General features: G+C 55.8%; 4 protein-coding genes across 4 annotated transcripts in view; 1 reads left to right on the top strand and 3 right to left on the bottom strand.

Annotated features, from left to right (window-relative positions):
* Nucleotides 1–276: 276 nt before the first annotated feature.
* On the top strand, nucleotides 277–9,366 carry NR2F6 (nuclear receptor subfamily 2 group F member 6). The gene is made up of 4 exons (XM_007945325.2): nucleotides 277–560; nucleotides 3,858–3,952; nucleotides 7,034–7,621; nucleotides 9,092–9,366. Exons 1-4 carry the CDS (start codon nucleotides 277–279, stop codon nucleotides 9,364–9,366), a joined length of 1,242 nt encoding a protein of 413 aa, XP_007943516.1.
* Nucleotides 9,367–12,917: 3,551 nt separating this feature from the next.
* OCEL1 (occludin/ELL domain containing 1) lies at nucleotides 12,918–15,207 on the bottom strand. Its single transcript, XM_007945323.1, is given in 7 exon segments — nucleotides 12,918–13,040; nucleotides 13,205–13,258; nucleotides 13,474–13,639; nucleotides 13,863–14,062; nucleotides 14,588–14,764; nucleotides 15,137–15,178; nucleotides 15,181–15,207. Coding segments are annotated over 7 exon segments (789 nt in total).
* A 3,329-nt stretch (nucleotides 15,208–18,536) lies between these two features.
* On the bottom strand, nucleotides 18,537–21,250 carry USE1 (unconventional SNARE in the ER 1). Its single transcript, XM_042781604.1, has 8 exons — nucleotides 21,110–21,250; nucleotides 20,752–20,801; nucleotides 20,565–20,643; nucleotides 20,322–20,474; nucleotides 19,849–19,861; nucleotides 19,397–19,424; nucleotides 18,966–19,134; nucleotides 18,537–18,719 (listed from the first exon to the last, which is right to left on the bottom strand). Exons 1-8 carry the CDS (start codon nucleotides 21,248–21,250, stop codon nucleotides 18,537–18,539), a joined length of 816 nt encoding a protein of 271 aa, XP_042637538.1.
* Nucleotides 21,251–23,404: 2,154 nt separating this feature from the next.
* MYO9B (myosin IXB) overlaps nucleotides 23,405–27,478 on the bottom strand; it is a 90,267-nt gene continuing 86,193 nt past the window's right edge. Inside the window, exons 33-39 of the mRNA XM_007945457.2 lie at nucleotides 27,206–27,311; nucleotides 26,853–26,984; nucleotides 26,480–26,603; nucleotides 25,873–25,920; nucleotides 25,293–25,445; nucleotides 23,941–24,064; nucleotides 23,405–23,841 (exon numbers count right to left, since the gene is read on the bottom strand). Of these exons, the coding sequence (XP_007943648.2) occupies nucleotides 23,405–23,841; nucleotides 23,941–24,064; nucleotides 25,293–25,445; nucleotides 25,873–25,920; nucleotides 26,480–26,603; nucleotides 26,853–26,984; nucleotides 27,206–27,311 (1,124 nt within the window). The remainder of the gene's footprint in view (nucleotides 23,842–23,940; nucleotides 24,065–25,292; nucleotides 25,446–25,872; nucleotides 25,921–26,479; nucleotides 26,604–26,852; nucleotides 26,985–27,205; nucleotides 27,312–27,478) is intronic.

Raw genomic sequence — 27,478 nt, 5'->3', positions numbered from 1 at the left:
GCCCCCTGGGCCCCCGGGCCTCGTCCCTAGCGCGCCCCCCCGGGTCCCGGGCCCGCGCACGCGTGGGAAAGTTGGCCTGGAACCGGCCCGACCAGTTCCGCCCGGGCGCGCGGACCGGCCGCAGGAAGTTGCTGCTGCAAAACTTTCTTTGGGGGTGCAACTGGAGCCCCCCGTGCGCTGGGACCGGATGCGCGCCGGATAGCGCCCTCCGGGCCGAGAGGGGTGCCCGCAGGAAGGCACACAGCGGGGGCGCCCCGGCCCCGCGACCCGGGGGCTATGGCCATGGTGGCCGGCGGCTGGGGCGGCCCCGGTGGTGGTGGCGACACGAATGGCGTGGACAAGGCAGGCGGCTACCCGCGCGCAGCAGAGGACGACTCGGCCTCGCCCCCCGGCGCCGCCAGCGACGCCGAGCCGGGCGACGAAGAGCGGCCGGGGCTGCAGGTGGACTGCGTGGTGTGCGGGGACAAGTCGAGCGGCAAGCACTACGGCGTCTTCACCTGCGAGGGCTGCAAGAGCTTCTTCAAGAGAAGCATCCGCCGCAACCTCAGCTACACCTGCCGGTGAGCCCCCTCATTAGCGCGGCCGCTCCTGTGCGCCCGGCCCTGGCCTGGGCGGGCCTCTGACCCACTCGGTCACCTTGGGCCTGGCGCTGACCTTCCTTGGGCCTCCACTACCCCTTTGAGATAGGGGCACGCCCCCCCTTCCATTCCTGGGCTTGTGTATACAGTTGGTGCTGCATCGATGCAGGTTCTGCATCGGGTCGTTTCTTGCGGTTTTCTCCCCAGCTATTTGCTCCTCTTCCTTCCCTTTCCTCCAGGAGGGGTCATTTCAGTACCGGGGATGGTCTGGAGGAGTTAGGGGTGCTGTCGGGTGTGGGAGCCTAACCCCAGAACCCTCCAAGCCCCTTCTCTTGGGGGAATCCCGGCGCGTGAGGGATCTCGCGGGAATCGAACGTGGAACTTGGACCATGGTGCTTGCAGCGTCCAGGGACTATTGTCTGCGGCCGCGCGGATCGATACGGCGCGCCCTTGGGGTCAAATATCACTTCCAAAGTCGCTCTGGCGGCCAAGCAAAGCCTTGGCGCAAGGGAAGCTGGGGTGGCGCAGGGCGGCCCCCTTCGATTGGGGGCCCTGTTGGCCCCGTCAAGGAGGCAAACCCCCGGTCTCCCCCAGAGCTTTGGGTTTCAGAAACCACCACAGCTGTCACCGGGGCTAGATTTGACCCACCCCCCTCCCCTAGCCAGGGGTAGGTGCAGCCCTTGGGCCCTGGAAAATCCCTGAAACTTGGAGGTGGCTCTGAGACAGAGTAGCAGTGCTGTGGTTCCAAGAAGCAGCAGCCTTGGGCTGCCCCGGGTTGGTGTCCCTGTGGCCGGGTGTGGTCTGGTTTTTCTGGTTGGTACTAGGGGGCAAAATGTCCCCAGGAGAAGACACTGGACTAGGTGTCCAGCCCAGTTATCCCTTGTGTTAGTCCCATTAATGAAGGTTCCTTCCTGCCTCCATGGAGCATGATGGGCATGGTCTCTGCAGAGCTTGTCTGGAGAATCCCATTCTCCAGGGGCGCAAAACTGAGGTTGGGGAGGTCGTGGCACCTGCCCTGGGTCATGCAGCAAGGGACCCTGTCATCAGCTCTGCTTAGCAAGGGGAGCTGTGAGGTTAGAGCGGGGATGGCAGAGATGGGGTCAGGATGTCCCCAGGGAGTGCTGCTGATGGAGGGTTTGTTGGAAGAGGCCACTGATCAGAGCTAGGCTCTGGCACGGGAGGCTGGAGTTGGGCCCCAGGTCTGGGGTCAGGGCCTGCCTGGGACTGGTGGGGGGCAGGGGGAGCTGGTGCTAACTGGGCCACCAGACTTTGGCCTCATTTTTGCTGCTGGAATAGCTGCCTGCTTTCTGGCTGGGCCTTTGGGGAGTGTAAGGGAGGGGTACTCTGGCAGTTTCAGGGTCCCTGGGGGTTCCCTGAGGCCAGGGCAGGGAGCACCAAGGGGGAGGGCATGTTTGGGGCTGGTAGGTTCTTTAGCAGCTCTGTGCTGTGTGACCTGGTGAGGTCACACCTCCCCTCTCAGAGCCTCAGTTTGAGTCAGCAAAGTGCCTTGGGGGACCTGGCCTGGGCAGGACCCCTGGGAGACCCCAGTCCCAAGCCTGGCCCGCATGGAACCCCCAGCCTGGGGGAGACAAGGCTGGAACAGATGCCCTCAGCCTGTGGGGTCAATTCTGGGCCAAGGGGAGGGATGGTTCTGAGATCTCAGAGGGGAGCAAGGGGTTCTGTGTGAGGGTCAGGGAGGGCTGCCTGGAGGAGAGGGGTGTGGGAGGTGGGCCCGACACAACACAGAAATGGGAGAAGTTAAGAGACCTTTGGGCCTGAAATGCCAGACTGAGGGCAGTGGGGAGCCATGGAGGTTGTGTGAGTAGGGGCGGGCTGTGGTCAGAATCTGCGTGCAGGAGGAACCCAGGGAGATGGCAGGGTTGAGCCCCAAGGTGGGACAAAGCATGTGTTCTTCAGGTGAGATAACAGGCAGCTTGGGTGGACGAAAAATCTGTCCCAATTCTATAGGTGGAGAAATTGAGGCAGAACGTAGCAGGGTCTTTGCTAAGGTCAGGGTGCCCTGAGCTGGGCCCCCACCTGCCCTCCCGCCCAGGCCTGGCTGTTTCCACCCGGCTGCCCTGGGCCCTCCCACCACCCGCTGGGCTTTGTTCTGGTTCTGCCTGAGCTCCCTCTGCCCTAGCAAGGCCTTTTCCCAGGGCTCAGCCAGGCGGGCAGGGGTAGAGCCTGGACTTGGTGGCTGGTGCTACAGAGGCCCCCCCAGAGCCTCGGCTTCCTGAACCCTACCGCTAGGACTCCTGGCTGGGACCTGTTTCTTGGCTTCCTATCCCAAAGCCCCCCAGCCCCAGTGCATCCCATGTGAGGCTTGCCATCTGCCCTCTTTCTTCTAGATGAGGAAACTGAGGCTAGAGGTGGGGGCTGGTGAAGAATTGCTGCCAAGACACTTTTGATTTATTCCTTTGTTGAGTGCTTATTTTGCTCTGTGACAGCCTCCGGTTACCCACTCAGTGGCTGGTCTGTGCTAGGAGATCTCCCATCTAGAGCGGAGAGAGGCAGAGAGTAGCGCAGGGACAGGGGCCAAGGGCAGAAGAAACTGCAGGGGATGTTTGAAGAAAGAACACCTGACCCTTCATGCTTGGGGCCAGTCCTGGATGGAGAGCTCATTATTTTGCAGGGACACCGGTTCCGTCCCTAGGAGAGGCAAGAATGATCCCCAAGAGCTGCCTGGAGGAAGAATCTTGGGCTCAGCCAGAGGAGGGCATGTGGGTACGGATATGGGGCCTTGAAGGAAAGATAGGAGTTTGTTCTTTTATTCATTTATTTGTTCATGCATTGGTGTCAGTATCCTGTGAGGTGATGCTGGGACCTCATAGAGACTGGCCCCTAGTCCCCTTAGTCAGCTCACACAGCCCAGCTCCCTGACCATGTCCCTCTCCTGCTCTTACATTTCTCTTAGGACCAAGGCCCTGTCTTTTAGCATAACAGTGACCAAATAACTAAAACTGTTGAGGCCTTTGTACTTTCTCCTTTCCAAGCTTTTGCTGTCACTGGGCCCCTTGCCTGGAGAACTTCTATTCATCCCTCAAAACCCAATTCTGATGTACCCTCCCTGGAGTGCTGTTCTATTTCTCCAGACTCCTGTTCATCCATTACCATTCCACCCCAATTGCTTTCTTCTCTCTGCAGACCTGCAGGCTGAGCCCCAGCCACCCCCAGGCCTAGGGGTCCCTCTGGTGTTTCTCAGGTGCCACCTTCAAAGTTGGCTTATAGGTAGTTCAAGAAACAGTATGGGGATGACCCCTGACCTCTGTGTGCCCCCAGGTCCAACCGTGACTGCCAGATTGACCAGCATCACCGGAACCAGTGTCAGTACTGCCGCCTTAAGAAGTGCTTCCGCGTCGGCATGCGCAAAGAGGGTGAGTCTCTGCCGGGGTGGGTGGGGTCTGCCACTGCTAACCTTGTTACCACTGATCCTGTGGTCCTGTGGGTCTCTCCCTGGGCTAGAGGAATCCAGTTATGATCCAGGGATGTAAGGGGCACTCCCAACTCGGGACACTTTAAGATTCCAGCTGCCCTACCCCCTTTTTCCCCCCGAAGTGCCCCCATTCCACCTCAGCCTTGGTGGCAGCTTCCTCAACTTCAGGCCTCCCCAGTGACCTTCTGGTCCCCAGGGCTGGCCTTCACTTCCTGAACAAGGACATTTTTTCTTACTTGATTTGCTTTGCTTCCACCCTCCACCCCTGCTTTGTGTTTGCCCAAGGCAGGAACTCAGCCCAATTAAGGCAAAGGGCAGCTCACCCTTCCTTCTGACCCCAGGCGGCCAGAAGGATGGGGGAGTAGGCGGTGGATGTGTGATGGCGGCTGGGCCTGGAACTCTGCCCGTGACCTTAGAACCCAGAGAACCGGAGACTTCCACACAAGCCCTGGGGTTCAAGAGTGCCCTCCTTGGCTCTGTCATGGTCCAGCCTGGCAGTTCTGCTTTGTGGTTATCCTTAGTCTCTCCTCCTCTGAAGTAGATTTTTTCTCTGCTAGGCTTCTGTGGGAGAAGCTGGGGACAGCTGCCCAGGGTTTGTCCCTTAAAACTGAGTTTGAGAATGACCCTCCTGTTTGCCCTCTCCTGCCCTGGATTTTGCCACTACTTGTCTATTTGACCTAAAAAAAACCTGAGGTGCTTCAAATCAGGGTTTCAGCTGTCAGGGGTGGAAATAACCATAAGCAGAGTTGACACCAAGCCTAGTCTTACCTCAGTGCCTTTGCTCTCTGCTCTGCTCAGAAGCCTTTCTTCCCAGAAACCTGCATAGCTTCATCTTTTACCTCCTTCAAGGCTTGCTGAGACATCACCTCCTCAGATAAGCCCTCCCAATCCCCTGCCATCACCAAACCAAAAACCCACTACCATCAAGTCTCTTTTGATGCATAGCAACCCTGTAGGACAGAGTATAACTGCCCTACAGGGTTTTTAAGGCTGTAATCTTTATGGAAGCAGACTGCCACATCTGCCTAGTGGCTGGGGGGTTTCAAACTACCAGCCTTTTGGTTAGCAGCTGAGTGTTTAACCAGTGCACCACCAGGGTGCCTTCTGTCTTCACTATCTCACTTTATTTCTACGGGAGTTGGAATCAGCTTGAGGACAACTGATTTTTCACCCGGCTCTATAATTAACTCATTCCCCTACCAGAAACTGTGCTCCCTTAGGGCAGTAATTTTTATCTGTCTTGTTCCCTGCTGTATATGCCCAGCACCTAGGCCAGAGCCTGGCACACAGTTGGTACTCAATAAATGTGGCCTGAGTTACAATTCATTTAGCACTTATTATGTGCCTGGTGCTGTTCCAAGTGACTTAACATAGATTCTTGTTTAATTCGTTAATTGGTGTCTTATAAATGCTATTACTGCATTTTACACTTGAAGAAACTAAGACGCAGAGAGGTGAGACCATTTGCTCAGGGTCAGACAGCAAAAGAGCTGCGGTTGGGATTTGAACCTGAAAGCTCTGGGCTGAATGACACGGGGTGGGGTGGGGTGGGGGAGCAGTTCTAGGAGGAGGAAGCAGCCAGTACAAAGGCCCTGGGGTAGGAGTTTGCCAGGGTGAGGGAGGAATAGTGAGGGCAGGGAGTGGGTTAGAATCAAGCAGGCAAGCCAAGAGCTGGTGAAGGTCCCTTGGAGGGTCAGGGGTCCAGGGTCCAGCTGAAATTTACTCTCAGGGCTCATGCAGGTTCTCCCCATTGGACAGATGACCTGATGATACTCACTAGGAAACTACTCAAAGCAGGTTCAAACTCAGGCCCCTGCTGAGCTCTGTCAGCCCTGGGCTCCTGCCTGGAGTCCCCTTCCCTTGTGTACTCCATGGCAGGTTGACCAAAAGTTCACAGAGGTGCCAGCACGTGCCAGCTCATTAATGCTCATTAATTAGTCCCTGCCTGGCACCCAGCCCAGTGTGCCTTTCTCTCCCCTCTCTCCCCACATGGCTGGCTGGGCAGGCATGCAGCCACCTACTCTTCTTTGTGCCTCAGTTTCCTTCTTCCTCCCCAGCTGTTGCTGAGATATGGGCCCTTCCTGGGGACCAGGCCAGCAAAGAGGGCAGACTGTTTTTAGCACCTCTACTTCTGGGTCCTCCCTGCCCTGCACTGAGAAGGCTACTGATGACAGCTAATGGCTGAGCAGCCACTTGGGGCCAGGATCCAACTCTGGGCACTGGGGTCATCACAGGGACCCCAAGAGACAGACCTGCCTTGGGTGGGGCACAACTGGGGGAGACAACAGATGTCTGTAGGAAGAGCAGCTCCCTGGCCTCATCCTGGCTCTGGGACTCCCAGTGATTGGGAGGCAGGTGGAGGTGACCGAGCCTCATCATCCCTGAGCTGAGTCCAGCAGGAGGGGTGTGAATAAGATTTTCCCCACCCAAGGGTCCCATTCCCACCTATGAAGGTAGCCTAGGTGGGAGGGAGGGGCTGGGGTAAGGAGGGATCACTGGCCCTGACCTAGCACGCTGTGACTCCAGGGGGGCAGCCTGGGGGATTTGGAGGGAGGTGCTAAGTGACCCTCGGGTGACTTCTGTCTTCCTTCCCTTCTCTTCTCCCCGTTTTTCTTCCCTGCCCCTTCCCTCACACCTCTTCTCTCAAACTTTCTTCCTCCCTGTCTTACCTACCTCCCCCTTCCTGGTCTCCCCATGCTCTCCATTCCCTTCTGGTCCCCCATTTCTTGCCTCCCCCTTCTGTCCACCTCATCCCTTCCCACCTCCTCTCATCTTTCCCACATGCTGCCCTTTCCACATCTCTGTCCTCCCTCATTTCCTGGGGGTGGCCATCTTCTGTCCTCCTTGTCTCTCCACCCCATCCCACCTCGTGTCTCTCACTCTTCCTTCCTCTGCCCTCCCCAACTCCCGCCTTTCTCCCTTCCCTTGTCTCTTGTTCCTCCTTTTCCTACTTAAACACCACTCCCCCGTCCCCTTCTCCCTTCCCCCACCCCCTCGTCCCGGTTCTCCTCCCGCCCCACAGCGGTACAGCGCGGCCGCATCCCACATTCGCTGCCAGGCGCCGGCGCCGCCTCGTCGGGCAGCCCCCCGGGCTCGGCGCTAACGGCGGCGGCGGCGGCGGGTGGCGACCTCTTCCCGGGCCAGCCCGTGTCGGAGCTGATCGCGCAGTTGCTGCGCGCCGAGCCCTACCCGGCAGCAGCGGGCCGCTTTGGCGCGGGGGCGGCGGGGGCGTTCGGCCCGGGCGGCGCGGGCGCAGTGCTGGGCATTGACAATGTGTGTGAGCTGGCGGCGCGGCTGCTCTTTAGCACAGTGGAGTGGGCACGCCACGCGCCCTTCTTCCCCGAGCTTCCGGTGGCCGACCAAGTGGCGCTGCTGAGGCTCAGCTGGAGCGAGTTGTTTGTGCTGAACGCGGCGCAGGCAGCGCTGCCCCTGCACACGGCGCCGCTGCTGGCCGCCGCTGGGCTGCACGCCGCGCCCATGGCCGCCGAGCGCGCAGTGGCCTTCATGGACCAGGTGCGGGCCTTCCAGGAGCAGGTGGACAAGCTGGGTCGCCTGCAGGTGGACTCGGCAGAGTACGGCTGCCTCAAGGCCATCGCACTCTTTACGCCAGGTGAGAGCGCTCCACAGGGCCTCAGAGGGGTGGGAGGGATTCTCGCTCCCACAGACACCCAGTCCCTTCCCCCAAAGCCAGCCACATCCGGGGCCCTGCCGGGCCGGTGATTGTTGATGGAGTAAAGCAGATTGAGTAATGCCCTAATAACTGGTGTGGTCACACTCTCTAGCACCAGCCAGGCACACCTGGGGCCCTGCATGCATTGAGCTCTGATGAGTGCCATTGAGCTGATGCAAGCGCAAAGGGTGACAGGCTGAGTCCCTAGTTCCCACCTCCAGGACTCCCTAAGAACTCTGAGCCCAGCGCGCCCTGGGGCCCCAGACGGGAGGGAGCCATCTAAACCTCACTAGCTCTCCCTGACCTTCAGCTCCCTAAGACCTTTGCCTATCCCTTTCCTCAGATCAAGGTACTTTTTTTGGAGAGATGTAGGAGGGGTGGACCCTGACTCCTGACTGTGGCCCCTTCTGCCCCCTATCAGATTTTCCTAATCCATTTGACCCTGGATCAAAGCCCTCTTCATTCTGTGAACTCCTATAGAAGACTGCCAGGCAGGGGGTGCCCTGACTCCTGTTCTGGGCTCCTCTTAAAAAAAAACAAAAAAACACGCCAAACTCAATTCTGTCGACTCGATTGGACTCATAGCGACCCCTCCTTGGGTTTTCCAGGCGATATCTCTAGGGAAGTAGATTGCCCAGTCTTCCTTCTTGAGGCGTGGCTGGGTGGGTTTGAACCGCCAGCCTTCTGGTTAACAGCCTTCTTAGGCACCCTGATTTTTGGGCCCACGACCTATTCCTATTACCCCCGCCTCCAACCTACCCGCCTAAGGCTGCGTTCAGGTGGGGCTTAGTTCCGAGGCCCCTCCTACCTGGGGTGTGGCTAGATGCTCTGGGTGTGGAGGGTCTTGAGCCCTCCCTATCCGTTTCCTAGTAACCACGGGGCTGCTGCAGCCTTGCCGCTGCCTTACCGTATTTCTCAGAATGGCTGCGCCACAGACTGCGTGCTCCAGAGGCAAATCTCTCCGGCCTGCTCCCGAGCATAATTTCGCTCTCTTGAAGGTCCCAGACCCCAGCAAGTGTCTCCTTGGGGCGGAAGGCCCACAGACCAGCCATTCTTTGATGTGATAAACATGCTTTCACCAGTATGATAACAGATATTCTACAAGCGGTCAGGGCTCTGTTTCCCAAAACCACCTCAGCCCCATCTTCCCTTCGAGCTTCCTTGGAACTTGTCTCCCTGCAAAGGGCTTTTTTCTGGGGGCACCCTGTCCACCCTCAAGACATCACTGCCTGCACTCCTTCCTCACAGTCTCGTAAGAATCGACACTGCCTTAGAGACCCCCATTTGTGCTCCAAGAACCCATCATCTAACACCCAAGTGCCCCATGCAGTGCCCCTCAGCCCCCCTTGGGTGTGAGCCCTGGGTCCTCCCATCACCCCCACCCCACCTAACCTCACCCTCCCATCCTAGACGCCTGCGGCCTTTCGGACCCAGCGTTCGTGGAGAGCCTGCAGGAGAAGGCGCAGGTGGCCCTGACCGAGTATGTGCGGGCTCAATACCCAGCCCAGCCCCAGCGCTTTGGGCGCCTGCTGCTTCGGCTGCCAGCCCTGCGTGCTGTCCCTGCCTCCCTCATCTCTCAGCTGTTCTTCATGCGCCTGGTGGGCAAGACGCCCATCGAGACACTGATCCGTGACATGCTGCTCTCGGGGAGTACTTTCAACTGGCCTTATGGCTCTGGCCAGTGACCTCCAGGGACGCAGATGCATGGAGCTCCTGGAGGCCCCCAGGGGAGGACTTTGGATCTTTCTCAGACTCCTCTTTTTTTAAGACTGTGAAATGTTTGTCTTTTCTGTTTTTTAAATGATCATGAAACCAAAAAGAAATAGATTGTCTCAACTCTAGCCACATCTTCTGGTCCCCTCGCAAAGATGGGGGGGAATGAATTTGTAGGACTGTGGAGTGGGCTAGAGGCCTGGTGGCTGTACGGTGGGGGCAGCCCTGGCTGGTCAGAGGTGACCGAGGGTCAGGTGGACTTTGGACGTGTGATCTACGTCTGACACTACATGAGGAATGAATCAAGAGGACTCAAGTAATAAAGACACTTCCTAACTGCGTTGTTGCCCTGGCTGTCTTTTTATGAGGGGGTGACAGGGAGGGCAGCCCCTGTGCCCACCCCAGTCATGGGGCATGCCCACTATTTCAACCACCTAGGCAGTTCAAACCCACCTGCCACTCCTCGGAAGGAAGGTTGGGCAATCTACTTATGTAGTGATACTGCCTCGGAAACCCAAGGAGGGGTCGCTGTGAGTCAGGTCTGACTTGACGGCACATAACAACAACAACAACAACAACTACTGTAGTCCTATTGTGTGTGACTGGTGGGTGCTGTTCTTTTTGAGTAAGTGAGCAAACAGGCTAGGGGCAGGAGGCAGAGGACCTGAGGTCAGCCAGTGGATCCATAGGTATTGAACCCAGCAGGTGGCTTGGGTTCAGATCCATGCTTTGCACTGGCTGAGGGGGGTAAGTCTGGTCGTTGTTAAATTCAATCCCTGGGCCAAACATTTTTTTAAATAAATTAACTGAAGTTTAGGTCTTATCTTGGTATCTGGGCTCCAGGGTCCTCAGGAAAACTGTCTCCCAGATTCTCGATCCATGGGGTTTTGGAGGCCCTGAGCCTGTCATCTGACCTCAGTCCAGGCAATCACCCTTTATTCCCTTGGCCACAGTGATTAAGTTCAGGGAAGTCCTGTGACCCAAAGCAGCCCAGTGAGACTTGATGGCAGGATTTGTAACCGAGAGGATAGACTCAGAGCAAGTCAGAACCTACAGAGGAAAACCAATTGCCTAGAATGTCTTTGGAGCCCCTTGATCAAGTCGTAACTGAAGTCTTTGGACATTTAAGTTCCATGAAACTAAACTCTTTTTGTACCTGAGCAACTCTGAGATCAGTGTTTGGATGATGAACAAACCCAAAACCAAACTCAGTGCCATCGAGTTGATTCTGACTCGTAGCGACCCCTCCTTGGGTGGTAGGTATCTCTACAGAGGTATATTGCCCAGTCTTCCTTCGGAGCAGTGGTTGGTGCATTTGAACTGCCTTCTGGTTAGCAGTCAAATGTCTTAGGCATTATGCCACCAGAGCTCCTTCGGATGATAAAGACAGACTTTAAAATGTTAATGTGGACTTTGCTGGTTTGAGATGGGACATGGGGTGGTACAGGGCATGCCATCCCTGCAAGTTTGAGCCCTGCTCTGTGGTAGGAAAGGCACCTGTGGGTTTGTTATCATCAGGGCTGTGGCTCCAGGGGGTGGGTAGATGGTGCTTGGATGGGGGCGGGGTGCTTGCACAGGGCAGAACGCTTCTCAGGCCTTCACTAAGGCCCTGGCATCAAAGAAACAAGCCCTTCATCAAAGATGTTCTGAGGACATCAAGTGCAGAACTTGGGTCTTTCACCCTGGCAGCACCAGTCCTCCAAAAATACTCTGTTCGCACCCCAACCTCCCGTATGTCCATCATGGAGGTCTTGGAAGATGAGGACAGTGCTACTTTTCATGGAATGAATGGGAATCTTGGCATGACCCATCCCCTGAAGGGACCAAGCATAGGGTGAAATGGGAAGGCCGTCCAGACTCTGTGCTGGATCAGGGTCTCCAGAGTCACCTGGAGGGTAAGTGGGTCCACTCCAGTGGGGCTGGATGGCAATAACCCATTTCTCAGATACAAACATTGAAGACTGATACCACGGGGGTCTGTCCTGCCACCTGGTTCCCAGGCCAGAGATCTGGATGTCCGCCCATACCTGTTGTATCCAACTACAAGTCCCACCCATCTGGACCCTCGTGTAGGAAGGCATCTTCAGCCTCCCCGGTTGTCAAGACTCTGCTGTCTACCTCTCCATTGTTGCTCTATCACACTGGGTCCAGGACTCTCCTTCAGACTAGGGTCCTCAAGGGCCAAGCCTGGGGCTGAGGCCTCCCTGTGGCCACGGCAGTACTCAGTGGCTAGCACAGCTTCTCTGCTTGCCAGTTTGCCTTCCTGATTGCTCCAGTCCTGTGACTTCCCTGGGAGACCAGGACTTGAGAGGGCAGCTGCCAGTCCAAGGTCACACAGCCTGGCAGGGAGCCTGGCAGGCAGCCTGCCCGTGAACCAGAGCCTACCCAGAGCCTGAGACCCTCCCCTGAGTCAGGCATGTTGACTGGAGTCCACTGAGCACTTGGTGTCAATCACTGTACAGCTTAGAGACCCAGGGGTAAGGAGAATGGTGGGAGCCCTTTGGGGTGTGGTCAGGGCCTCCTGTGTGTCCCTTGGCTGAGTATGCCCCCTTCGGGCAGTCCACAGCATCGCACCCACACGACTTCTGAAGACTCCAGGGACCTCTGCCACTCTTGGCTCCATTACTGAAGCTGCAGAAATTCCTGGTCATTGGTGCTGTGAAGCCAAACATCAATGCCGAAATTTCCAACCAGGGGCCACCAGAATGTCTTGAGGGAGGAACCTCCTAGATATGAGGGTTTGAATTCTGCCCAGGTGACCCTGGGGAATTTCCTTTTTTGGGACTTAAGTTTTTTTTTTTGTATTGAAAATGAGAATAATTTTTAATTTTTTTTTTTATTGTGATTTGGGTGAAAGTTTACAGAGCAAATTCATTTTCCATACAGCAGTTCATACACATTTTGTTATGACATTGACTGCCAATTCCCTACAACTGAACAGCTCTCTTCTTACTTCCTCCCTGTAGTTAACTCTTCCCTGTGTCCTTCTTTCCTATGCAATCTCGCTCCCTGTGCAAACACTGCCCTTCTCTTCTCACATGACTGATCGTTCTAAGGAGTGTATCTACCTGATGGAAATGTTCACACTATATGCCTATTATTTGGCTGGAAGCCATGAGAGTGAGGGGGAGAATAATTTTTGGATGAACAAGTGGAATTAGGAGTGTTAAGCATCTGTACACAGTAGGTGCTCAATAGGTGTTTATTCCATTAGGATGGAGAGCAGGACCACTTCTGGGAGATGGGGCTGACTTCTGGGTTCCCCATGAGTTCAGGGCTGGGGGTACCAGAGGAGGTCCTGGGAAAGCTTCCTGGAGAAGAGGTCATCAGAGCTGAGCCACAAAGGATAAGACATTGCAGGCAGGGGAAGCTATCCCAGATAGAGGGAATAGCAAGAACAAAGCCCAGAGGTAGGAAAGTAGAAGTCGTCGTTGTTAATGTGTTAAGTAGAAGGGGTGGAGGGAAAACAAGGACAAGGTGGGACCCCACCCCAGTGCATCCTTCTGCCTGTCTGCTGGGATGCTCAGAAGTACACAGAACCCTTGCTGTCCTCTTGGTCATCGAATTTCTGGATCTGGGTCTTGAGGTGCCTCAGTTTGCCCTTCAGGTAGTGATAGCGAGCCTGCTTTTCCAGAAAGCTGGGGTCCTGTGTGAAGCAAGAACCAGGGAAGTCCTTATGGCTGTCTAGCCTATAGCTCTCATGCTGTTACAGCCTTTTCTTCTCTCAGCCTCAGTTTTCTTTCCTTGAAAATGGGCACAAGCTTTTGGGGCACAAAGGCCAAGACAGGGGACCCAGAAGTCACTACTCACCATCTGCTTCTTCTCAAATTCCCTCCAGACGTGGGCAGTGACACGGGCCTCCTTCTATGAAGGGAGGACGAGGGGACTCAGGAGATGTTGGACCCAGGGAAGGATGGGGAAACAGTCTAGAGAGATAAAGTTACTGGCCTAAGGAGAACCTCAAGGGCTAATCTTGGTTGGCCCCACGTGTTATGGTGCTCACCCAGCCTGGAGAAGGAAAGGGCCCTAACATCTGGCCTGGCATGGCTGGGGGACAGGGGTTTCCATTCTGCACTGACCTGGCTGTGGGGCGGGGGCAGTGAACTCAGCAAGGTCTTCAGCTGCTGTAGTTTTGCCTGTGCAGAGGCCACCTTCTGGCGTAGCTCCAAGAACTCAGAGTACTGGTCCTGGAACACAGCCACGTAGCGGCTTCGCTCCCTCTCACTGCTCACTGGTGGGTACTTACTGCCAGGGTGAGGAGGGTCAGAGTGTCAGTGCCAACACTCCTCTCCCCTTGCCCTAATCCACGCAGGTTTCTCCTTCTCCATCTAGTCATGTCTTTGTCAGCGGTGCTAAACTTCCTGCCTAAAATGCTCTTTCCCTTTTGACTGTTACAAATTTCTATACACCCAGCTCCAGTGCCCCTTCCAAGTTCCCAGGCGTAACGAACCACACGGGGGACACTCACAGCTCATAGTCAGGCACTGGATGGGGCCTAGGCGTGTATACCCTAGAGGTGGCGCCAATAGGCTTCCTGGTTCTCAGGAGGGCGTTGGGGGGCAGCTCATCCTCAAACACAATTTTCTTAGGTCTCATCCTGTGGGCTCGAGACTGAAGTTGGCACAGATTGTATGGCGAACTGGCTTCCAGATCTCGGAGGTCCTGTCGCTGTAGACGCTGCAGGAATCATCATTTGGGGTTAAGTGAGGAAGGAGGGTGGAAGGGACTGTTGTTATGTGCGGTCCCGGACCCGACTCATAGCGACCCCTCTTTGGGTTTCCGAGACAGTATCAGTACGGAAGTAGATTGCTCCATCTTCCTTCCAAGGAGTGGCTGGTGGGTTTGAACGGCCTGCCTTCTGGTTAGCAGTCAAGTGTGCCTTAGGCACTATGCTACCAGAGCACCTGGAAGGGATTGCTGTTGTTGTTGTTATGTGCCGTCAAGTCGACCCCGACTCATAGCGACCCCTCCTTGGGTTTCCGAGGCAGTATCACTACGGAAGTAGGATTGCCCAACCTTCCTTCCGAGGAGTGGCTGGTGGGTTTGAACCGCCAGCCTTCTGGTTAGCAGTCAAGTGCCTTAGCCACTATGCTACCAGAGGGGACGGTAGGGAAGTCGAAATCTCTCAACCTGGGGGGACTGAATTCTTTGCCTAAGAGCGGGCCAGGGGACTCCCTCCCCATTCAGACTCACAGGAGGCCCAGGGCCAGGTGGACGACGCTGGGGGTTTCCCCGGGAGCCACGGGTCTCGGGAGTCTTCCAGGTAGGCATAGGCCTCTGGGTGGCGCTGTTCAGGGGTCCCCGGGCGAGCGGGTGGTTTCTGCGGGTGGTGTCTTGGCCCGCACGTGGCGGGAGTGGTCGGAGGGCGGCCTGCGAACAGGGCGTGAGGGCGTGTCTGAAGGAAGGCAAGGCCGCAAGGCAGGTAGCGAAATGCGCCGAGCTCGGCGCAATAGTCCCCAACTCAGTTCCCCAAAAGCTTTCCCAGCCCCGCCTCCATGCGTATAGACGCACACGATTGGCCCTGAACGCAACCTAGACCCCACCCCTGACTGCGTATTCCGGAACAGTTCTATGCAAATATTTCTGATGTCACCGCGCAGCCTGGCTCTGGCTCGGGTTAACCCCCGTACTGCTGGAGCCTCTCCCGCTATTACGCGCGGAGTCCCCCGGTCGCCGCCCACGGGAAGCCCCACGGGACCTCCGCCGTGGTTGGAGGCCGCACAGGCCGCTCCTGCCCGTTACCTGTCCCAGCGTCCGGGACTCCGAGCCTGGGTAGGCTTCTGGGAAGAACCCCTGCCGTTCCTGTTGTGCATTAACTGGAGATTGAACTCGGCTGTCGGGGTCGCTCCTCAGGAGGGGGTGGGGCGTGGCCTGTAATGGGCGTGGCCTTGTTGAGCATGGGCGTGGCCTGGTATGACTGGACGAGGCTTGGAGGGGCCGGTCCTCCAGCCCATACAATTGAGCTTGTGGTTCGAGTCCAACCTCTATCCAGATCCAATAAATGCCGGAGTTGGTGACTTACCTTCTCTGACCCTCAGTTTATTTATCGGAAAACAGGGTGTTTTCGGAGAATTTCCATTCATTTATTTATTCAACAATTATACTTTAAAAGTACTTTTTAAAATAATGGAGGCAGAAAAATTCAGACACCCAGCCTTTTCCCCAGAGTCAGCCGCTGACAGCAATTAACTGTCTCTTTCCGGAGAGATCCTAATTCAGTGGCAATATAGTTATGTATTTTTTTCTCACTGCAAAGGATGGTGCAGAAAATATTCATGTGCAAATTTCTTTGGGCACACGAAGGAGGCTAATCTGTTGGATAAATTCCTGGAAGTGGAATCCAGGGGCGAAGGAACCTGTGCATTTTTAATTTGAAAAGAGTGCACCAGATTGTTCCTCAACGAGGTTGTTGTTGTTTGTAGTAACAATAGAAGCGCTGTATTTCCCACAGTCTTGGCAGCGCCGTTGTTTCCACAGATTCCCCTCAAGTGTGTTTTCAGGTTCTAAATCCTTACTAATCTAATGAGTGACAAAGCTTAAAAAACGATTTGTATTATTTTTCCTGTTCATATCCTGCCTTTTTTTCCCCCTTTATTAATTATTAGGAGTTCTTATAGAAAGAAGTTTGTTTGACAAGAACAACTTTTGTGTTGCTGTTATAAATGAAATCTACCAATATATTTTGCAGGGTTTATTTTTTCTATACTATAAAATGAGCTCTGGTGGCGTAGTGCCTAAGGCTAAGCAGAGGTTCAAACCCCCAGCCACTCCTCCGAAGGAAGATGGGGCAATCTACTTCCGTAGAGAAACCGCCTCGGAAACCCTAGGAAGGGTGGCTGAGTCCAATTGACTGCAGTGAGTTTGGTTTATACTACACAATTATTTTTTAAATGTCCATTATGCTCCTTGCTAGGTTTCCGAGTTCTCTTATTGAAACAGATGTTTAGAAACTGGTTCTTTTCTCATTTTTAAAGCTCATTTATTTTCTTGTGTAATAGCATTGACTGATAGATACCTCCAGAACAATCTTAAACCATGGTGGTGGGGGGCATGGGTCAACGACAACACGGACCTTATGGGCAGAACTTCAGTTTTGGCCTGTTAGTCAAGGCTGCCTTTGGCTTCAGATTTTTCAGTTAAGATAGGAAGATATCCATCCATTTAATTTTCAAAACGAGACCGGTAGTGGTAGAATTTTCACCTTCTGTGCAGGAAACCTAGATCTAATTCCTGGCCAATGCACCTCGTGTGATCTATTACCGGCCTGTCAGTGGAGGCTTGTGTGTTGCTAGGATACTGAATAGATTTCATTGGAGCTTCCAGACTAAGATGGATTAAAAAGAAAGGCCTGGCAATCGGCTTTGAAAGATCAGCCCATGAAAATCCTGTAGATCCCAACTGCAAGCCATCCTGGTGATGGATGGGGCAGTGTTTGATTCCATCATGCGTGGGGTCGCTGTGAGTTGGGGCTAGTTGGACAGCAGCTAACAACTATGATATATTCCTTTTTTATTAGGAGACATTGAGTGATGATGCTCAACAGTATCAAGTACCATTGCAGTACTTACAATTTTCCCCCTGGATGCATTAATGTGCTAAATTCTATTAACAGGCTTCCTAGTGTTGAAATACCTAGTACCACAGGCGCCAGCCTCCTCTCTTATGATTGATTTTTTTAAAAGCTGCTGCTGGCACTCTCAGAAAGCTTTAACTGGGGCTTTTGCACTTGTGTTGATGGCAGCAACTCCAGCAACAGTCTGGCTCCACAGGACCTGTCTGCACTCACACAGTTCTGGGTCAGACACCTCCATGCATATGATGCATGCCCATCCTCACTCACCAGGCTTCCTCTGTCACCCACCGCAGGCTGTGCCCCATGATAGTTAAGGCTGCGTGTGTTGACAGAACAGACCTCATTGGCATTTTGTGCCTCAGAAGGTGCAGGAGGAACGTGTCTAGATTCAGCTCATCTCTGCACTGCTGGGGTTGAAATTGTGGTAGTTAAAGGGATGTGTCAAATTGGCTGGGCCTAGTTTTGAGTGGCTGGACAGCTGAATGCAGTTATTCCCCATGATGAGACTGGTAACCAACTCCATAGTGGACTCCACTGTGAGCAGCTGAGTAGCTGTCACGAAGGAGGTCTTGAGCTTCTTGGCACGTTTGGATCCTGCATTCGGCCAGTTCATCAGTGGTCGGCCGTGTTGTCTGCCCATCTTGGGACTTTAACTAGTGGCCTGCTGTGTTGCTTGATAATCTTGGGACTATGTCATTTTACTTGTCAACTTTGTGTCTGTCAGCCTCACAGCCAGCGGCTGAGGTGAGAAGCCGCCAGCTCCAGTGGGCCAGGAGCAAACAGCAGAGCTGAAGCCCAAGGTCAAGAGCCTTTCACTCAGGCTCTAGAGCTGGCACTTTGACCTCAGACTCTAGTCTCCTGAACTGTAAGAGAGTCAATTCCTGTTTGTTAAAGCCATTCGTGTATGTCTATTATAGCAACACTAGAAAACTAGTACCGCCCTCCTCATCTGAACTGGAAGTGAGGAGAACCTGACCCCCCTACACCACTGCCTTCCTTCAGGGACCCACTCCCCAGCTCCTTTTCTTGGTCCATCTCCAGTACCTACCCATCTCTCCTCTGGAATGGTCAGACAGTAACCCGGGAGGGGGAGGGTCTCTGCCGAGCCTGTACCCAGCACTGGGTATGACCCAGGAGTGTTTGTTGATTGTGTGAAGGACCCAGTGCCCTGGTTGTGGCTAGTGCTGGCCTGAGCTCTTAGCCTGAACTACACTTTTAAGCCTAAGGAGGGCCCAATACCAATGCCCCCTCCTCTAGGCAGGCCTCCAGGCACAGCTCTGCTCATCCCTCCCCAGGCACCCATCCCTTCCTCCTGCACCACAAGGTTAAAAGTATCATGTTCAGCTGTGACTCTCCAAGACTGAGGGCTCCCTGGGCTCTTACAGGACCTGGTTTTGTCCAAATGCATCAAGAAAGGTGCTTAGTGAGGCCTGACTTCCCTCCCCTGCTCACATACACTCTGTGGCTCCCAGGGACCTCCCAAGATGGTCCCATCTCATTGTCCATCCCACAGGGGACTCTGGTGCAGAAGTCAGACAGAGGGCAGACAAGGTGGGCTGGGCCAGGCCTTTATTTGAGTTTAGGCATGATGCGGATGAAGAGGATCATGCTGATGAAGATGAAACAGACGATGATGAGCATGGCCCAGAGCAGCCAGTTGACTGACTTCTGCGTGTGCTGCTCCAGCCGCTCGGACTCTGTCTTCAGCTTCTCTAGGTTCTGATCGGCCATTTTGAGCGAGTGGGACAGGGTCTGGGGGTAGAGTGGAGAGGACATCAACCGGATTAGAACCACACCTAGACCCTCTTCACTACCCTGAGCCAGGCATGCACCTCCTGGCCCTTGTTAGTGCTGTGCCCTGCGCTGAGAACACCATTTCTGTTTTCTGCCTAACTTCTATTCATCTGCCAAAGCCCTGGCCACAATGCCGCTCTGCCGGGAAGCTTTCTGTGAGACCCCAGGACAGGGGCTGGCTGGCTGGTCCCAGGGTCCCCGTACCTGGTTGTCCTTCTTGATCACGCTCTGTGCGGCCAGAGTGTTGGTCTTGAGGCTCCGGGCTAGGCCCAGCATCTCCTCTGCCAGCTTCTCCTGGAGATTCTGGTGTCGCTGGAGTACAAGGTCTAGCTCAGCTGCAGACTGCTTCTCGTCCACCTGCCCTGCCACCCCACTGACCCCACACATGGGTGGACAGGTGGGCATGAGAAGCGGGGTGGGAGAGGGAAAGAAAGTGCCATGTTTGAGTGGAACCCAGAGGCTGTGGCTCCAGCCACCACTCCACCCTTGGGATTTCTTAGCTTCAGTTTCTCGGAAAAGGATCTCCAGAAAATGGCTTCTGATGAGTGGTTTAGACCCGAGGAGCCCCAGTGGTCCCTGGTTCACCCGGCCTCCTCCACCCACACCTACATTGCTGGGAGTCCAGGGACACTTACGTTCGCTTCCTTACGTCCAGCCCAGGCTCTGCAAGTGGAACAGGCCATGTAAGAAGAAGGAGGATGATTGGTTTCTAGTTTTGATGCACCCTGGCCTTTGCCTGTGCTGTGCTCCCTACTTGGGATGCTGTTCCCCATCTTCTTTAGTACCTACTGAGCTCCTAACAATGCTTCAAATCCCCAGCTTGAATGCCCCCTCTCCTTGAAAGCATTTCCCTCTTCCATCTGGGCTTCCCAGGACCCTCCCTTTAGCCCAGCCCTGTCTTCTGCATAGGCCACCTCCTCTGCCTTGGACCCTCACTCCAGGCCTGCCTCAATGATGCCCCTAGGGATACCCTCCCTTGGCTGGGGAAATCCCTGTGGGAAACAGGCTGGGCCCCTGGGATATGGGGCAGTAGGGTCTTGTCCCAAGCAGCTGGGCCTTGAATCCTGTTCTGTTCAGGGCAACTCACCCTTGGCAGTGTCCTGCAGGGAAAAGGAAGAGGCATAAAGTCAGCTACTCTGTCCTGCCCCCAAACTTGCCCCTTCTGCTCTCAGAACCTCCTCAACTTCAGTTGGGGTGCTGGAGAAGCCCTGTGACCTGAGTCCTAAGTTCCTCATGTATAAGCTGGCAACAACTAGAGTTCCTCCTTTGTAGGGTTGAGTTGACTCATGTAAAATGCTCAGAAAGGCACCTGTTGGATTTTGTAGTACAAATGAACCTACCCATCTTGAAGTATGGTCTGGCCAACTTTGGGGCTTAACTGGGTGTGGGCCATTTTCATCTTTTACAGAGAACTATTCATCCAGCAAAACACTGTCCCCAACACCTTGCTGCTGGCCCCAGAAAAAATTGAGGGCCTCCTAGAGTTTCCATACTTGACAGTATTTGTCAGTCTTGAGTCCTCAGCCTGAGGTACTCCCAGGAACCTGGGATGAGCCTTACCATGCCTAGCAGCTCACTCCGCATCTCGCCAGTGTACCTCGCCCTTGACTGAAGATGCACTGTTTTTGTGGCGGGCACACGCTCCCGGGCTGTAGTGGGTACACGGCCAGGGGCTAGGAACTGGTTGGCTAATGCCTTCTCTGAGGATGAAGTCTGCAGAGACATAGGAAGAGTGATCATAGAAAAGGTGGGTTTCGGAGACCCAGGGAAATGTTAATAGGGATCACAGAAGCCCCAGCTCACCAGCTTCTCTGCCTGCAGCATCCCCTTCAGAAAGTCCACCTTGCGAGAGTATTCATTGATCACCTCGGAGGCCGGTTTACTGGGAGGCGCCAAGAGGAAAAAGAAAACCCCAGGGGAGGATCCCAACCGGTTCTCCTGGGCCTCCCAATCCCTGGGTTTGAAACCTTTGTCGGTCATGGGCACTCACCTCACCTGAGTCTTCAAAGCCTGCAGCATGTCCTCCAGGGCCCCCACATACTGGGGAGATAAAATGGGATGTCAGCTGCCCCTTCAGCCAGGTCCCACTTGTAGGAGTCAAAGCCAGATGAGGGGTGGGACCAGGAAGGAGGCAAATGCCAAGGAGACAAATGCCAAGGAGGCGTGGCCACCAAGAGGGGTGGAGCCTCAGAAATAGGGGCGGTGTTACATATGGACGTGCGGGAATCGACCGGAAGGGGCGGGGCCACTGAGGCTCTTGGGGTGGGGGAGTCTGGCGGGCTGGCCGTTAGCTTCGGAGACCAGCCTCTGGGAATTGGAACTTATGTGGCAGGGCGGGCCCCACTCACCTTCTCCAGGCGCCACTCGTCTGGGTCCCGCTTCTCAGCCGCCATTGCCTCGCAGCGGCACAGCAGCCGCACAAGATTCAGCTCGAGCCTTGAAGCCGCCATCACCACCGGGCGATGCCCCGCCTTTTCCGGTGGGGCCATCTTAAGGAAGGGCGGAAGTGCCTTCATTTACTCTATCAGTCTTTGTTTAGAGGAGAGGCACAATCCCATCCATATTTACTCAGGGCAGAATTGCTTGCTTGGCATCGCGAACGTCTAAGCCTTTTCCGAAAAGTTGGGAGGGAACAGTTCTTCGGTGCCAGCCCCGTGTACAAAGTGGTCTCTGCTCATCCCGTTCCCTTGCTCAAAATGCTTCCCCGGCACCTACCTCCTTCTGCCTGGGTTTTCACGCTGAGGCACTCCGCCGCCGCCAGGCAGCCTGCCTTATTTTGTAGAGGAGAGGTAGGTCCTGGCTTGGGGGTTTGAAATCTGAGGATTCCTCCTCCCCTGTTTTATTTTCTGTAAGAGGAGCCCCTCCGACTACCTACTCTGCCCTGTAAGCCCCTAGAACCACTTTCTGGAGTGGACAGGGTGAGGAGGGAGCTTCGGCTTCACAACACTGGTGAAACCAGTGCTCTCGCAAAATACCGAGAGGGAGACCAAACCCAGAGTGAGTGAAGAGTGGGGCTTCATGGCCAAGCTCCAGAGCCAGACAGGGCAGCGCCTGCTCTCCCCGCCCCTTCCGGTTTTGTGGCCTAGACCGAGGCCCAGACGCCTAAAGTGTGTTTTGTGCATCTGGAATGAACGGATTGGGAACCTCCACCTTGCAGAGCCGCTGGTAGGATCTAGGTTGGGCACACAGCTGGGTTAGTTAGATGTGGGGTTTTCCTCTCTCTCTGAACCCGTTGCAACCTAGACTTCCGTCCGCACTGCTTCCGAGTCCACCCCATCTTGCCCCACTAGCCGATTGTAGCCTTTGAGCCCCTCTGCAGCGGTTACTTCTGTCACTACCAGGAGCTTGCCCCTCCACAGTATCAGCAGATCCTACAGATGACATTTAGGGCAAAGCTCCAGCAAGGCAGAGGCCTAAGTGCTATGCTTCGATTTCTCCACTGGGGCGACAGGAGACAATTCTGCAGATGCTCCCTGCTCCCCAATGGATTGATAACCATTCCCTCAAGCTGTTGTCTTGGTCTTCCTGTGTGAGCAGGGCGCTGGTCATCAGAACAAGCATCTGCTGAAGGACCAAGGTGGTCTTCCTACAACCCATAGCCCTGCGTCCCTTTTTGACCTCACCTTCCTGCAGGCCCATTCCCTCCAGCCCAGCTTCAAAGACTGGAGTCACAGGAAAACGTTTCAGGCACATTTTACTTATTTCACGTGTCCAGGTATCTGGGGGAGAGGTTTGAGCCTAGAAAAGGGAGCCCCACTCCCCGAGTCCTCCAAGTTGCCACTGTTGACTGAGGAACGTGAAATCAGAGGCCCCACTTGGACAGGTCCTGCGAAGTGGTAGGCCACTCCTGTTGCGCCACAGGGACAGGGAGGAGGGGTGTGTGTCCCAGGCATGGCAGACAGGGGTCTTGGCCACATTTGTCCCGCCGGGACCTGACTCCGGGGGAGGTGAGGTCTGATGGTGACACAGGTAGAGAGGCCAACCCTGCCTGGCTTCCTGGATCCTGTCGACATCCCTGACCCCACGGATGGCTCCAATGTTCTCCATGTGGACGCACGGCGCCCATGGGGTGGGGCACATCTGAAAGGGCTTCAGCACAGCCAGATGCCCTAAGTGTCCATGTCCTTGCAAAGGTCCAATCTGGCCCCAGCACGGGCTTACGGTTCTGGAGCGTGGCTTTCATGGCTGCACCATCTACACTGATGACTCACGTCCAGGTTAAGGGAAGATGTGCAGGGTTACGTACAAGTTTTTACATATACATATATTTATAAAAAAAAGATTTGGTCTCCCATTAAGGCTGTTACAGTTTCAAGTTATGTAAACCACGTACAAAAGAAGTTACCGTCAAGTCAAAACATACAAAGGAGAAGCCTTTTGAGGCCTTCCTTGGGGGCTGGGAAGGGCAACCATAGGGAGGGAGGTGAAGGTGGATCAGGCGGCCTGATCTACTGCTCCCTGTTTACCCTGCGCTATGCCGGTGCACATTTTGCTGTACACTGGTGGAACTCTCCTGGATCCTTCTAGAAAGCCGCTGCTGGCGCTGAAGCAATGCGCCAGGGACTGGCTCTATCGTGTCCCGAAGGCCCAGTAGATCCGCACTAGGCTGTCTTTGGACGCCGGGGCTTGGCCAGCTGCAGCCCTCATCTGTTGGACTGGCCCTGGGCCGTGGGCAGGCAGTATGTCGGGGGGTCCGAGTACCTCCGCTTGGCACCTGTAGGCCGTTCCTCCTGGTCCTGGGCCTCCGGGACAGCCTGCACAGGCAGCTCGGCGCCGGGTGCCACATACACCGAGTGCACCAGGTCGGGGCGGCGGGCGGGTGGCTCACGGCGCCGCACAAGGACCCCGGACTCGCGGGTCCCGGGCGCCCAGCCGGTCAGGTGGGCAGGCAGGCCGGGCGGCAGCTTGATATTGGTCATGGGCATGACGGGCGTGCGCCGGGGGGTCTTCACTCGGACCGTCGCGAAGGACGACGGCCTGCGTCGTGGAGGGGCTGCCGCTGCGGCCACCACCGCGGCCACCGTGGGGAGGGGGCTCGGGGCGGGTGAGCCGGGGCAGGGGAGAGCAGGCGCAGGGGGCCCTTGGGAGACAGACGGCGGGGTCAGAGCAGCTCCGTGCTGCAGCCCCACCTCGCCTGGGCGGACGGGAAGGAAAAAGCGCACGCTACCTTAATACTGACCTTCCGCAGCCCCCCGCCCAGCCCGCTCCTCCAGCAGGCTCTCTGTGCTAGCCGACGTCTCTGAGTCTAGGTTCTCCTCGTCTGAGCCGCGCGGGTCCAGCTCCGGCAGCCGGTAGGTGATGTCCTCTCTGAGGGCGGGGCAAAGGGCCAGAGTTCAAGGCTGCCCAGAGGAAAGTGCCAGACCCCGCCCCCACCCGAAGGCATGCTCCAGCCCCGCCCAAATCCTGAGCCCGCAACCCCTTCGCGTGTACTGTCCCCACTCCCTTCCCAAGCCCAGTTTCTGCTGCTTGTTGTGGCATCACTTTTGTGTTTTCTTTTCAAAATCAACTCACACAGAAGTGAGTACTGTGCCTGAACATTTAAACTGGTTTATGCAGACTTCAGGGGAAAACCAGAACCAAACCAGTTGCCATCAAGTCCCTTCAGCTAATGGCATCCCCAAGTGTCAGAGAACTGCTCCATAGGGTTTTTATGGCTGTGGCCTTTTGAAAGCAGTTCACCAGGCATTTCTTCCGTGGTTCCTGCTGGGTGGGTTCAAATCGCCAACCTTTTGGTTAGTAGCAGCCAAGTGCTTTGCCCCACCCAGGGGCTCTGACTGTAGTGGGTCTGAATCTTGGTCTCTCTCCCTGATCCTGGCTATGATGTTGTTGTTGTTATGTGCCATCGAGTCGGCCCTGACTCATAGTGACCCCTCCTTGGGTTTCCGAGGCAGTATCACTACGGAAGTAGGATTGCCCAACCTTCCTTCCGAGGAGTGGCTGGTGGGTTTGAACCGCCAGCCTTCTGGTTAGCAGTCAAGTGCTTTAGCCACTATGCTACCTGGCTATGATAGGGTATGATTTTTCTTGAGATCCTCTTCCTCCCCTGTTCTTTCAGAATTCACTTTAGGTAACTTCTTACTATCAGTTGTTTGTAAAGTATGCAAACCTAAGGTGTTAACTCAAGGACCTGGTAGCCCCCCTCTTTGAAATGTAATTTCATATCACCCTCCCCTAGAGGATTCTTGGCTGTGATCTTTATGGAATTACATTGCCAGGCCATTCTTCCCAGGTGCCTCTGGATGGGTTCAAACCCCAACCTTTGGTTGGCACTTGAGTGCGTAACTGTTCGTCCCACTCAGGGACTCCCCAGTATTGCGTTTAACAGCGTCCCCTTGCCCTTTGATTTGGGTGACAATCTTCTGCCCTAGCTGAGACTGACGTAAAAGAAAAAGCTGAGCACTGCTCCTGCTCTCCCCGTGGGCCACGCTGGGGCCTTGTGGCCAGGCACAGGGTTAGGCAGTCCGGGCAGTGGGGAACCCCAGCCCACGGGGATGGAGCCTGCCACCAGCTGCCCTGGCAACCACAGGACACTTGCTTCTCTTCCTTGATGGACTGGATGCGCTCCATGAGGATCTCCTTCTCGCGGTCCTCATCGTCGCCAGCTGCCGCCACCACCTCCTCCTCAGGCAGTACCCCCAGCTCCTCCAGGCCACTGCTGCTCGCCCGAGCTTTGGGGCTCTTGTTCTAGAAGAGGTGCTGCTGTCAGGTTGATTATTCCGACTCGTGGTGAGCCCAAGTGTGCACAGTGGCACCGCTCCACAGGGTTTTCAAGGCTGTGACTTTTTGGAAGATTGCTAGGCATTCTTCCACAGCACCATTGGGTGGCTTCAAACTGCCAGCCTTTCAGCCAACAGTTTAACCATTGGCAAATGGCCAGTGCTTGGTAGGTGGGGTTAGTGCCAGAGGTGGCTGGAGGAGGGTGTGAGCAGTTGGTAAGGTTAGTTGTGATATGGGGGGGCTGAATGTCCCTTCTCCAGGGGTGGCAAGGGGCCGCTCCCAGCATGCACTTCTGGAAGGTTAGGGTGCAGTTTAGCCTACGAGGACCCAAGGGAGCTCAGCTTGCACCGCACGTGGGGGAGGCATGCACCGCAGTCCCCAGGCTCGTACATACCAGGACCCCCTCGTAAGGAGATGAGAACCCCAATTTGAGAGGCCACGGCTGGGGGAGAGATGAAGGCAGGGGACTGAGCCAGCTGCCTGGCCAGGCAGAGCGTTCTCACCCCCCACCAACCCTGCTGCTGTGGAAAGGTTCTCCTGTGGGCAGGGTCTGGCCAGCAGCACTGGGCTGATGATGATAAACTGAGTCACTGGTTGGGGGTACTGCCCCCCTGTGGGGCAGAGGGAGACATGTGGGGCTGGATGGGGTTGATGGACAGAAGAAGAGTTGAGGTTCCCAGCTAGGCAGCCCAGAGCTGAGCCTACCCCTGCCCCTAGCTCAACCCTGGCTCTCCAGACTCCTGACCTGGTTCCCTGGCTGCTGCCCAGCCCTGACTCAATCCCCAGTGCCTCTCAGACAGACCCCTGGCCTCCATACCCCCAGCCCTTCCCCATCCAGCCTGGCCCCCTTACCCTCCATCCAGCACCAACTCCCTCTAGCCCACTGTCCGTAGGCCCCCCACACCTCACCCACTCTTCCAACCCTAGAACCCCAGCCCCGGGTCTGCCCCCATTCTCCCTCATCCGGAGCCCTTGTCCACCCCCGCCCCCCACAAGCTCACAGTGTTCTGCCGCAGCAGTGAGAGGCGACGGGAGGCAATGCTCTCTGCGGCCTCCAGCTGGTTGATCTCATCCATCTTCACTTTGTACTTGCGCATTTGCTCCTTAATCAGCATCTCCACACACCTGTGTGCGAAGCCATGAAGGGGACCTCAGACACAGCCAGGGCCGCAGGGGTAAGGGGCCAGCCTGGAGACCCTCCCCCTGGGCCTTGCAAATGCTGTGTAACACCAAAGCTACAGTCCCGCAGCTTGGGGACCGACCACTCCTGGGCTTCTCCATGCCTGTCTTTCCTTGTGGACTTTTCTCTGTACAGAGGACACACCCAGCAGAGGACTGTCCTCTGGGTTGAGTGTGAGGCGGGCAGGGACTCACGTGGTGATCTTTAGCACATCCTTCACACTGGTCAGCGGATCCGAGGTGTCAGGACAGCGCAGCAGGCAGGGTGCGAAGATGATGGCTAGGGCTCCAGGTGACATGCGATTCACATCCTCCAGCAAAGCCACCCTGTGGGGCGGGCTGCATGAAGGGCAGCATCCCCAAAGCCAGGGAGCTGTGCCAGGACGTGACCTCTGGGGTTACCCTCAGAAAAGGACTACCCACAGCTCAGCAGTGGGGAATGTTCAAAGGCTGTTGGCGTCCCCTCCCCCATACGGCCCTGTCCTGAGTAGGCAGGAAGGTGGAAAGAGCCCTAGACCACCCGGGGTGGGGACATGGGGGACACTTGCTTCACAAGGTGGAAGATAAGCCGCTCCAGGGAGTTGTGGTTGGCCTCGGGCAGATGGTCCAGTACAGCGTAAATAGCAGCCAGCTGCTCCTGCCGCTCGGGCAGCTCTGCAGAAAGTTGGTGTAAGGCTCAGCGCCCTGCGGGCCCTCACAAGGCGCCCCACGAGCCCCGCCCCACGAGCCCCGCCCCACTGCCACCTCTTTTGCTCAGCTAAGATGGCATGCCCTGGCCCCCCCCAGGCCCCGCCTCTTTCCAGCCCCTCCAAGCCCTCCCT

Source organism: Orycteropus afer, unplaced genomic scaffold (genome assembly GCF_000298275.1).
Source record: "Orycteropus afer afer isolate SDZICR_OR568_19922 unplaced genomic scaffold, OryAfe1.0 scaffold00136, whole genome shotgun sequence".
NCBI lineage: Eukaryota > Metazoa > Chordata > Mammalia > Tubulidentata > Orycteropodidae > Orycteropus > Orycteropus afer.
Note: the sequence above shows the minus strand (reverse complement) of the source record. Positions and strands in the feature narration are given on the sequence as shown.

Coding starts and splice junctions, on each gene's coding strand:
- NR2F6 (XM_007945325.2), top strand. CDS start 277: ATGGCCATGGTGGCCGGCGGCTGGGGCGGCCCCGGTGGTGGTGGCGAC. Junction 561..3,857: donor AACCTCAGCTACACCTGCCG/GTGAGCCCCCTC, acceptor GTGTGCCCCCAG/GTCCAACCGTGACTGCCAGA. Junction 7,622..9,091: donor CATCGCACTCTTTACGCCAG/GTGAGAGCGCTC, acceptor CTCCCATCCTAG/ACGCCTGCGGCCTTTCGGAC.
- USE1 (XM_042781604.1), bottom strand. CDS start 21,250: ATGGCCCCACCGGAAAAGGCGGGGCATCGCCCGGTGGTGATGGCGGCT. Junction 20,802..21,109: donor ACGAGTGGCGCCTGGAGAAG/GTGAGTGGGGCC, acceptor TTATCTCCCCAG/TATGTGGGGGCCCTGGAGGA. Junction 18,720..18,965: donor TGATCAAGAAGGACAACCAG/GTACGGGGACCC, acceptor CTCTACCCCCAG/ACCCTGTCCCACTCGCTCAA.